The 11,871-nt window shown below is 46.0% G+C and overlaps 1 protein-coding gene across 1 annotated transcript; it reads left to right on the top strand.

The window, feature by feature from the left end:
• The first annotated feature begins 284 nt into the window (after positions 1-284).
• Positions 285-11,294, top strand: LOC118995142 (histone-lysine N-methyltransferase PRDM9-like). The gene is made up of 4 exons (XM_037058084.1): positions 285-316; positions 2,264-2,457; positions 4,395-4,778; positions 11,248-11,294. Exons 1-4 carry the CDS (start codon positions 312-314, stop codon positions 11,292-11,294), a joined length of 630 nt encoding a protein of 209 aa, XP_036913979.1. The 5' UTR covers positions 285-311.
• Positions 11,295-11,871: the final 577 nt, after the last annotated feature.

Genomic DNA, 11,871 nt, shown 5'->3' with positions numbered 1-11,871 from the left:
GAAAGTAAGTGGGAGCAGAGTGGTACAGACACAAAGGAGTGGCTTATCCCTTGTGGGGCTCCTACTGTGATTGGACAGGTAGACTCGGGTGTGTGGGCGATGACTAAGAAAAATACTATGGTCACAACTGGCAGTTGAATCCCAATGAAGGTTGAATGAGCTTTGATGACAGTGAAGTAAAATAATTCTTTTGACTATTATCTCCCCATGAAATAAATAAGTTCTTTAACTTCTTTTCTGAAACACAGATTGCGAAAGGGAGAAACTGCTATGAGTATGTGGATGGAAAGGACAGATCCTGGGCCAACTGGATGAGGTGAGGTCAACAGGTCTCTGCCTGCTAGAGGGGACACTCATCTCCCACTGTTGTAGACCACTCTGCCTGGTTCTAGGAATTGTATCTCGATCCCTTGTGGCTAAGGGAGAGGGATGACCTCTGGAATGCGAGCCGCAGGAGACAAAGCTTGTCTCTGGTAGCAAACGCTGCCTCGGTTTCCTCTCCCTGCCCCCAAAGCTTGGTTGGAGGTCAATGATGGGTAAGACTTCTCACAGCAAGGGGCAACCTAAGCCAGACTCAATCACGTGGGAGGCCTTGATGGAAGATGGGGGGGGGGGTTCAACAGGGAGCAATGCAGTATCACCCCCCAGCTTTGACAAAGCCTGAGTCCTCATATTCTCTGGAAGAAGCGCTTCCTGGCTCTAATCCCCTTAAGCCTGAATACCTGATGGGGAGTGATGCAGCTCTTTGTGTCCTGAGGAAAAATCTGGCATCACAAAGACTTCCTGATAAACCTGTGAAATCTGCTCTGCTAAGAGTGCTTTCATTCATATGTTAAGGTTCAAGTAGGAAACACTAAAACTCTGTTCCTGACAGACTGTGATTCATACTAAGCCCTCAGATATCTTTGAAATGTTATCTACTGTTTGATCCTTGCTGCCCTGTATTCCTGTGTATTACAACCCAATAAAAGCCCCTGGAAGAGGGAGCTCAACATCTTTTTCCCCTGAGAAACTGGCCACCGCTCACGGCCTTTTTCCTCTGCGAAAAATAGCCACTTCTCCTCCCCAAGCAGATCATAGCATGTCTCAGTCATGTTTACTCTCATCTGTGACTTGCGAGGAAAGTCACCCCCACACCCCACAAGTCCATATATCTTTTCCTCTCATCATGCCCCCCTCAATGGTCTCCCTTAATCCTTTTTTCCCTCTTTTTCTCTATACACTGTTCTTTTATTTCAGGAGACTTTTAGGAAGAAAGTACAGCATATGTCCTCAAAATATAAAGCTCTCTGCTAGACACAATCTGGGCACTGGAAGGGTCCTTGAGGAGTCTAGATTCACCGGGGTCACTGGATTACACTTTAATTTATCAAATGAACATTAATTAAGCACTTAGTATATTCCAGTTTAGATGAAGGAATACATTACTTAAACAGATAACACAACCTATGTCCTTATGAAGGACTTCTCACAGACAGATGTAAAACAATTGCTTTTAGAAACATTTAACTATAATTTCCAAGATATGCACAGTGTCAAGATAGCACAAACCAAGGGTTGCCTAAACCTGTGAGGGCAGAAAACCATCCCGACGTTACTTCTAACTAGAGCTGGGCTCTGAGTCCTGCAGAGGAACGGTCATGGGCCCCTTTCCTGAGAGGGGCTCTCTTTTATCAGGGATAACAGATTGTGAATCAACTACTCTTGTTCTGTTTTATTGTACTAAGACAAAAAGACCTCCAGTTTTCTATGGTAATCTTGGGTAGGCAAGTGAATGGTAGCCTAAATAAAGGGTAGGGGGGTTGGAGAAAGGCCTCTCAGGAGAAAACAGACGTGGGCTGAGTACTGGATAATTAGCTAATTTAGAAGCAGAGCCCAAGATCAAGCACCAGATTTTGTGGTGTGAGACAACTTGATTTAGAGTTTGGAGAATCCAGATATCGCTGGATACTATGGCCAATCATGGTGGAGGTTAAGTTTAGAACTGGGTGTTAGAAAATGGTAGGTGTTAGAAAATGGTATTAGGCAGGGTGAACACTGCCAGCGGGACTTGGAGGTAGGAATTCACATGACACGCTGGCAGACGCTCAGACACTGAACAAAGATTCCCTGGATGCTTTAGGGGCAGTGGGCAACACCAGAGCCTGAGGGCCTTAAGAATCAGTGAGGAGCCTTAAGAATCAGTGAGGAACTGGTCATGGATCTAACAGGTAGTGAGAACTTATCACTGTGGTTTTCTTCCCTTCATCTGCCTCAATCCCAGGTATGTGAACTGCGCCCGGGATCATGAAGAGCAGAACCTGGTGGCCTTTCAATACCACGGGCAGATTTTCTACCGGACCTGCCAGGTCATCAGGCCGGGCTGTGAGCTACTGGTCTGGTGCGGGGACGAGTATGGCCAGGAGCTGGGCAGCAAGTGGGGCAGCAAGTGGAAGAGAGAGCTCATGGCTGGAAGAGGTGGGCACCACTGTTCTTCAAAACTGAAAGAAAGGAAAGAATTCTCCATAGAAACATTTATGATCCAACTCTTAAGTACAGTAAAATCTAAAGTCAGTAAAGTTTCAAATCACATGCTTCAGAAATTCATCTGCCTTTGACTCTTAAGCAAAATTTTTACAATTTGTATTTTTAAAATATTTCATACACAAAATACATAACTGCATATAGTGCTGAAAGTCTGAGAGGCAAAAAAGAAAGGTTTTCAAGCACCAACCAGTTCTCTAACGAACGCAGTTTTTCTGCCACTTTTATAGTTATTTCTTCTTAATTTTCCTCCATACTTCTAAATAAAACATTTTTGTTTGTAAGCATTCATTATTTTTTAAAGATTTTGTCCTGGCTGGTGTGGCTCAGAGGATGGAGCACCGACCTGTGAACTAAATGGTCACCAGTTTGATTTCCACAGGGGCATATTCCTGGGCTTTGGCCCAGATCCCCAGTATGGGGCATGTGAAAGGCAACCACACATTGATGTTTCTCTCCCTCTCCCTCCCTCCCTTCCCCCTTTTCTGAAAATAAATAAATACATAAAAATTTTTTAAACAAGATTTTATTTATTTTTACAGAGAGTGGAAAGGAAGGAGAAAGAAAAATCAATATGCAAGGGAAACATTAACCGGTTGTCTATGGCACACCCCCAACTGGCCCACAACCCTGGCATGTGCCCTGACTGGAATCAAACTTGTAACCTTTCAGTTCTCAGACAACACCCAACCCACCAAGCCACACCATTCAGGCAGGGCACATTGGTTCATCATTTTAGTGAATTGTCATGAGAGATCCTACTCTGTGGTGCACAGTGTCCTGGGACCTGGAAATACAGATTAATGTGAGGATCAGAATCACTGCTCTTGAGGAGCTGACGAGGGAAGGAGGGAAACGCAGGCACACATGGTTGCCTGTGCATAACACCACACAGCAGTTAGTGCTTTGGAGAAAACTAGTCTAAAACAAGTGCCTGGGGATCAGTGTGAGGGGAGGTGTGTGGCAGGTGGTCTGGGAAGGGCTCTCTCAGGAGACAACATTTACAAAAATACCTGTGGGCAGAGGATCCCAGGCAGAGGGAGCAGCTAGTGCAGAGAAGAAAAGAGGTGCGGAGTCGAATTGGCTGAGGGTCACTCAGGTCTCGTCTCAGCACAGAGGGTAAGAACGGAGATCAGGCAGATGCTTAGCAGCCCGGAGATGCAGTGCCAGTGATCCGAGTTGAGACACTGGGGACTTTCCTGAGTGAAAGTGTGCAGTCGTCAGCTGTAGAGTGGTGTGTTCTCTATTCAGATTATGTTTTGTTAATTTTTGGAAAATAAACTCCAGTGGGGAATCCCCTCATATTACTTCATCTCCAAGTGAGAGAGCATGGTGGACTGGCCAGAGAGGAACAGGAGTCAGGTGTGTAAGAAATGTGGTTGAAATATTTTGAAACAGGTCTTCTTAGTGTATTTGAAGTAGTCTAACACTAAATGAGATGAAGCGTAAATATTTGGTGTGAGGCTTGAGGAAGGACATTTCATTTTACTATTTCGGAAAACTGAGAGAAACAATTCCTAGTTGGAGCCTGTGGTTTTCCTCTGTAACATGACTTAGAAGATACCTATAGATGGCAAAGGTCACTGCAGCTCCATCCACACAGGCAGTGAAATGGCCTCTCATGCTCCAAAAGTCCCCAGTCTGGGCAATATTAGAAAAGACCCTTGATGTGGGCTTTCTGGGTTTCTGAGGAAGGTGCACTGCATAAAAATAAACTGGAAAATAGTCAGCGAGTGGATACTGTGGGAGACAGAGGTTGTGTTGTCACCACAGTGAGAAGGATTCATGGGGCAGGTCTTACCAGGAGACTAGTCATACGGCCCAGGCATTCTCATCAACATCTCCCTGACCAAACCTTTCTCTTTCAGTGGAACCAAAGCCAGAGGTGGACCCATGTCCCTCCTGCTCTCTGGCCTTCTCCACTCAGAACTTCCTCAGCCAACACGTGAAGCTCAATCATCCCTCTCAGATTCTCCCTGGAACATCTGCAAGAAAACACCTCCAAGCAGAGGAACCCTGTCCAGAGGATCAGAATCAGCAGCAGCAACATACTAGTATGCACAGCTGGAATGATAAAGCTGAAGGTCAAGAGGTCAAAGGAAGGTCCAAACCTTTGCTTAAAAGGATCAGTCACACCAGAATCTCAAGACCCTTTTTTCAACCTTCCAAAGAAGGAACGAGTAGCTCTAGTGAGTATGAGAGAATGATGGAGGAAGAGCCCAGCAGAGGCCAGAAAGAGAGTCTAGAGGACACAGGCAAGTTCTTTGTGAAAGTAGGAATGTCAAGGATTGTAACAATCGAGCATGGAGGGTGTTGGCAAGACTTAAATGATGGGTCACATCTCATCACACACCAGAGGACACACTCTCGGAAGAAGACCAATGTTTGCAGAGAGTGCGGGCGAGGCTTTAGATGCAAGTCAGATCTCATCAGACACGAGAGGACACACTCTGGGGAGAAGCCCTATATTTGCAGGGAGTGTGGGCGAGGCTTTACACAGGAGACAAATCTCATCACACACCAGAGGACACACTCTGGGGAGAAGCCCTATGTTTGCAGGGAGTGCGGGCGAGGCTTTACACACAAGACAAATCTCTCCGCACACCAGAGGACACACTCTGGGGAGAAGCCCTATGTTTGCGGGGAGTGCGGGCGAGGCTTTACACAGCAGTCACATCTCATCAGACATCAGAGGACACACTCTGGGGAGAAGCCTTATGTTTGCAGGGAGTGTGAGCGAGGCTTTGCACAGAAGACAAATCTCATCAGACACCAGCGGACCCACTCTGGAGAGAAGCCCCATGTTTGCAGCTGGAGTGAGTGAGTCATTAGCATTAAGTCACAAAGCAATAGCCATAGGAAGTCCACAGCCCCTTACTCCCCAAGATTGTAATTAGTAGAGAAGTAACTGGTTAAACAAACCCTCCAGTTTCATTACAAGAGATGAAGTGGACAAACAGTTCCATAGTGATATGGGGATGTCAGCACCAAACTCGTTCATGGTTTATTGACCTATTCTAAAACGTTTTGGGATTGAAAACAGGCCTGCGAACCAGAGGATCACGATTCGATTCCCAGTCAGGGCACATGCCTGGGTTGCAGGCCAGTTCCCTGCAGGCCAGCTCCCAGAAGGGGATGCACGAAAGGCAACCATACATTGATGTTTCTCTCCCTCTCTCCTTCCCCTCTAAAGATAAATACATAAATAAAATATAAAATAAAATAAAATAAAAATAAAACGTTTTGTCTCCATACACATCTCATGTTCCCCATCAATGAAAGCAGAGGGTTCCTAAAGAGCCACAAAGAACTCATATTCTCAGCCACAGAAATTCAACTCCTGTAAATGTGGAATCAGTCTACTTTCGTTACTCCTCAAAAAGAGGGATTTGAGACAGACTCACCCAGGAAGGGAATTCCCCAGACTCCTGGAAAGGGCCCTTTCTCCCAGTCAGCTCCCTACCCCTCCTCCCTTGGCTTCTCTTGGCTCTTCTGGTTTCCTACGACCCCTGGAGCCTCTGAGGTGAATGGCAGGGACAGATGGATGCTTGTACACGGACACGAGCTGCTCGGTCTGGGCACTTGGTCTTCCTCACTCTCCTTGCTGCCTTTTCAGGGTCAGCATTTTCTGGTACACAGCATACAAATTCCATACCAGTCCATAGTGAGTGTGAGTCTCAGCTCTGTTTTCTCCAGCTGTGTGACCTAAGGCAAGATTCTCAACTTCTCTCTGCCTGATTCCTAGTCTGTGCAGTGAAATGGGAACTCCAGCCTTTTGGTTTGACATTCAAAGTTGAGTCAGCACAGACAGAATCTGGCAAAAGGACTGCTGAGATTGTAGGCCCTACTGAACAGCCTTCAGTGCCCATGTCTTCCTGGTCTTTAGTGGTGGACAAAGGAAGATAGGACAGGGGTGTTTAGCCAAATTCAAAATTTGAGCAGACCCCACAGCTTTCCCCACATAGACAGCTGCCCTGAGAAGGAAGCATGAGGTTGGGGATGTGCCTCCCTCCTGATTACCACCCTCTCACTGAGCCTGGGCACCCTCAGAGCCTCCTCAACACAGGCAGGTGGTGCTGAGAGTGACCTGTGACACAAGACCCTCACCCACCCCTGCCTGAGAACTGACACTGAAACAGCATCTGCCTGCACTGGGGTGTTAGGCAGGATAGACGGTGAGCCGAGGAGGGAGGGTGAGGAAGACGTGTCACCCACTAACTCAGCAGTCCTGAGTCTGGTCCAGTTCTATTGCCAGATGTTCTGGCATCACAAGAAACACCATGCTAACACGTTGAAATTCTAGGTCTTGTTTCCACTATCTGGGAAAGAAAGGCTTTCAAACCATTCATCCCACGGCCTAGAAGATGGAAGCGGGTCTACAGCACTCAAGGAAAGGACCCATAAAACAAATCTGGTTAATTCCTCACCTCTGTCCACTATCTTTTATGAGAGGGTCCCGAGTGCTTACAGAAAGAGCCCATCGTTAACTTCAGGTAGCTGCCTCAACTTAAACTGTCTCCTGTCATGGATCTACTTTACAAGATGGCCATGTGGGGTCAGAAGCAAGATAAGGCTTCAGGCTAACAACCCACACAGACACCTACGTTTGGGTAGTCCATCCCCTTGGAAGTTGGCACCACTTTTACCCACCAACCAATATGTAAATTCACCACCACAATCCCACCAACTGTGTAAGTCCTCTGGACAAAGGGCCTGGTGCTCTTACTTTTCACCCCCTCAGCAAGACCTGTCCTCTTCCATGAGAATGTGTCACTAATAAACCCTGCTTGCACAGTAATACACTTGCTGATCTGTAATCTTTTACTGCATTAGCAAGAACTGAGTTTCTCCTGTGACAGGTGCACCCAATCTGCATGTGGCATTCATGAAGCCCGCAACACAGCCGCTTCTGTCATGCACTCTCCTTGTACCTGGGCCCCACAGAGTTTAATGCACCACTGACACCATCTCAAAATTATTACTTATTGTATCTTTGAACTGGTTTGTGAAGTCTGATGGGATAATAGACGTGCACAATGTTGGTCATTTCCGGCCACCCATTCCCAGATAATGTCCACAATGGCCCAGGAGCACAAAATTCCCATGGACCCAATGGGTAGGAGTCCAGCAAGACTCAAGATGAGAACAGGGTAAACATCTGCATCTGCATAAGCATAAGGAAGGGTGCTAACAGCTCTCAGAGGTCACACTTTTCTTACAACCAGAGCTGAGTTCAATACACAGAGAAGGCAAACATTTAGTGAGGACCCCATCATACCCTCTCCTGCATGAGGGAGACCTAAGCATGACCCACCCCATTCCTGCTGGAGTGGGTTCACCAAAGGGGGACACCCACCCCCATGACCTGGAAGGGTGATCTCCGTGCCGCAGATCTAAAGGTCACCAGCTAGATTACCAGTCTGAGCATGGGCCAGAGTTGAGGGTTCAGTCCCCAGTTGGGGGCGTGTGAGATGCAACTAACAGGTGTTTTTTTTTCCCCTCTCTCTCTTTCCCCTTCCCATCCCCTCTCTAAAGTAAATAAAAAAAATTTTTCAAAAAGACACATGAACAAAAGGAAAGTAACAACATGTTCTGAGAGAGAAAAATATATAATGATCTCAATTTCCCACAGTTATCTATAAGTGTAATATGATCTAGATTAAAATATCAGGAAAAAAAATTTATTCCTCACCTGAGGACATACTTATTGATTTCAGAGAAAAGAGAAGGGAGGGAGAGAAACATCAATGTGAAAGAGAAACATCAAAGGGTCGTCTCCCCACTGGGGACCAAACCAGCAACCTAGGCCTGTGCCCTGACTAGAGCTTGAACTACAATCTTTCGGTTTATGGAATTGTTATAGGAGAAACTCAGTTCTCTTTGCTGACACAGTAAAGAATTACAGATCAGCCAATCTTTTAGTGAGCAAGCAGGGTTTACTAGTGATATGTTCTCATGGAAGAGAACAGGCCTTGCCAAGGTGGGGGTGAGAGGTATAGATTCTGGGCAGGTCAAAGTAAGGGTGGCAACAGGCAAGGGCAAGGGTGGCAAGAGCCTCAGGTCCTTGGTCCTGAGGAATTAGGTAGTTGGCAAGATGGGGCTGAAGTTACATATCAATTGGTAGGTAAAGGTGGTGCCAGCCTCCCCAGGGGATGGGACTACCCAAACTTAGGTATGTGTGGGGGTCTGTTAGCCTGAACCCTTATCTCACTCCAGACTCCATTTGTTCCTCTTGTAAAACAAATACATGACAAAAGCCAGTTGAAGCTGGGGCAGTTTCCCAAAATTATTTATGGGCTTTCTGTAAACATTAGATACCCCTTTGTAAAACAGATGGTGACCAGAGGTAGGCAAGTAACCAAAGTTGTTTCGTGGGCTTCTTCTTTGGGCACTGTGGACACCCTCTCATTTACCAACCAGACCTTGGAATTAACACATGGTTTAATTCCAAGGCTTTCTTTCCCAAACAGTGGGAACAATACATAGAATTACAATACATAGAATCCCCTCCTCCTGTGCTACCATGGTGTTTCTTGTGATGTTATGAACACCTGGCACTATTATCAGATCAGGCTCAGGATGGCCGAGTCAGTGGGAGAGACATGTCTCCCTCCTCCTCCTTTCCTTAGTTTGCTCTCTATCCTACCTAACAGGACAAGGCTCCAGCAACCTGAGCCACATAGACCAAGGCTCAGCAAAAATTTTTAAAGCTCAATTTAAGTTTACCTGTTAAAATAAGGAAGAATTAAAAGGTGTATTGTATTATGGAGCTACAGTAAGTACAACTTACAAGTGGATTGATGCCCTATGAATAGACAGACTGATGGAAAAGAATACAGGGTCCATTAATACATACAGATCCACATAGAAATTGTGTTTTGTTTAGTTTTTTAAATTTATTGATTTATTTTTCATTTGGAAATTTTTCATTTGCCTCTCACATGCTCCCAACTGTCAACCTGGCCCACAACCTGTCACAACCGGGCACAGGTAGGCAGGTTCTTGATGATCTCAAACAAATAATAGGATAGAACAAAGACAGTTTATAGCAGATAGACAGAGCAGCTTTATTAAGCACTAGTACACTCCACAGAACATGGGAGCAGGCTGACTCTAAGCAGAGATTTATCTCAGGGGCTGGAGGGATTCTATACTTACAGGGACACATTTCTTGGCTAGTTTTGGCAGGGGTTTATTGCCCATGTACAAGTAGTTATATTAGTTTAAAGCTACTGAGCCTGTGGTCTCCCATGTTCTTCCTTGACTGACTACCATGGAAGGGGTTGCACAATGCTGATTTATTATAATGCTATTATAATGAAGCAGGGGTCATGTAGCATCTTCTGTGCAGGTGCAGGTGCTGAATTATTCACCATGATTCAGAACTTTTCCAGAAAGCAGGAACAACTGGTCTTAGTATAGGGTCTCTGTCCTGTATCCATGTCCTTTCTCTTAGCCCTGGAGCACCTCCACAGTTCCCTCCTGCCTCACATCCAGGCATGTGGTCTGACTGGGAATGGAACTGGTGACCTTTCGGTTTGCAGGCAGATACCCAGCCCACTGAACCACCCCAGTCAGAGCCATTGCTTGAGTCTTGCATGTGCCTTGGCCAGGAATCAAACCTACACCCTTGTTTCCAATAAACCCCCCAAAACCCCGTAGAGACACAAAAAACTTCACATGAGCCCTGGCTGGTGTGGATGAGCAGACTAAGCACAGACTTCAGAACCAAACACTCACAGTTGGACTGCCAGTCAGGGCACATGGCTGGGTTGCAGGCCAGATTCTCAGTTTGAAGTGTGTGAGAGGAAACCAATCCATGTATATCTTACACACATCAACACATCAGTGTTTGTTTCCCTCTCTTTCTCCCTCTCCTAATCCTCTAACAATAAATAAATAAAATCTTTAAAAAATAAACTTAACATGAGCAGCAAACTTGGATTCAACATTTAGGGATGATCCACTGTACCCAACATTTCCTTCTGATCTGCACCAAGGTGTTTTCTCAACATGAACACCAGATGGCAGTAGAGAGGCACTCTGGGAACATTTTTCACTGATCATACTGTATTGTAAAGCAAGTTTCCACAAACTTCAAAAAGTTGAAATTGGAACTTCCGGCCAAGATGGAGGCATAAGTGGAAACACTGGCCCTCCTCACACAACCAAGTTTAAAGACAACAAAGTTTTAGTAACAAAAACACAGCCAAAACACAGAATATTGAACTGTACCGAAGTCTGACAACAACGAACCATTCAGTCAGACTGGTAAGAGGGGCGGAGTCAGCAGCAGAGCAGGGTCAGGCAGGAAAGATGGATGGACTGACCCAGGAGTGCAAGCGGTGGCTGGCAGATACCAGGCGCGGAGTGGCAACGGGTGGAACCAGTGAGGGTACAGGGTGGCTGGCTGACCGTGGTCACACATTTGAGCGCAGATAAACCAAGCGAAGGACTGAACAGTGAGACAGAGCGCTCAGGCTAGGGCCCCAGCGACAGGAATTAGAGCCTGAAAGCACCAATTGGAAAGACTTTTGGGGTCGAGGTGCTGGGAGAGTTCGTTGGAGAGACCCACAAGGTCTTGGAGGGTGCACAAGCCCACACACCCAGGAACCAGCACCAGAAGGGTCCAATTTGCTTCTGGGAAGCAGCAGAGGGGACAGAAATCTGAGAGAGAGTGGAACAAATGCCATTGCCCCTCTCTGACCCCTCCCCCACATACAGCATCACAACTTATTGACCTGGGTAGCCCAGCCCTGGTGAACACCTAGGGCTCCGCCCCTCATACATAACAGGCGCAAACAGACCAAAACATGATGGCTCAAGAAGAACTCAAAGCCCCAGAGCAGATAACTCTAAGCGACCAAGAAATATCCAACCTATCAGATGCATAGTTCAAAACACTGGTGATCAAGATGCTCACAGAACTGGTTGATTTTAGTCACAAATTAGAGGAACAAATGAAGGCTAAACTAATGGAAATGAAGGGAAATGCACAGGAAACCAATAATAATAGAAAGGAAACTGGAACTCAAATCAAGGGAGTAGACCAGAAGGAAAAAAATGACCAAACAGAAAAGAATGAAGAAAAAAGAATTTTTAAAAAATGAGGAGAGGCTTAGGAACCTTCAGGACATGTTTAAACATTCCAACATCCGGATTATAGGGGTACCTCCAGAAGGGGAAGAGGAACAGCCACAAGTGGAAAACTTATTTGAACAAATAATTAACTTATTTGAACCCCAATCTGGCAAAGGAAATAGACTTCCAGGAAGTCCAGGAAGCTTAGAGAGTTCCAAAGAAGTTGGACCCAAGAAAGAACACACCGAACCACATCATAATTACATT

Source organism: Sturnira hondurensis, unplaced genomic scaffold (genome assembly GCF_014824575.4).
Source record: "Sturnira hondurensis isolate 20B ecotype Veracruz unplaced genomic scaffold, ASM1482457v3 Scaffold0009812, whole genome shotgun sequence".
Classification (NCBI taxonomy): Eukaryota; Metazoa; Chordata; class Mammalia; order Chiroptera; family Phyllostomidae; genus Sturnira; species Sturnira hondurensis.
The sequence above is the reverse complement of the archived record's forward strand: the minus strand, read 5'-3'. Positions and strand labels throughout refer to the sequence as shown.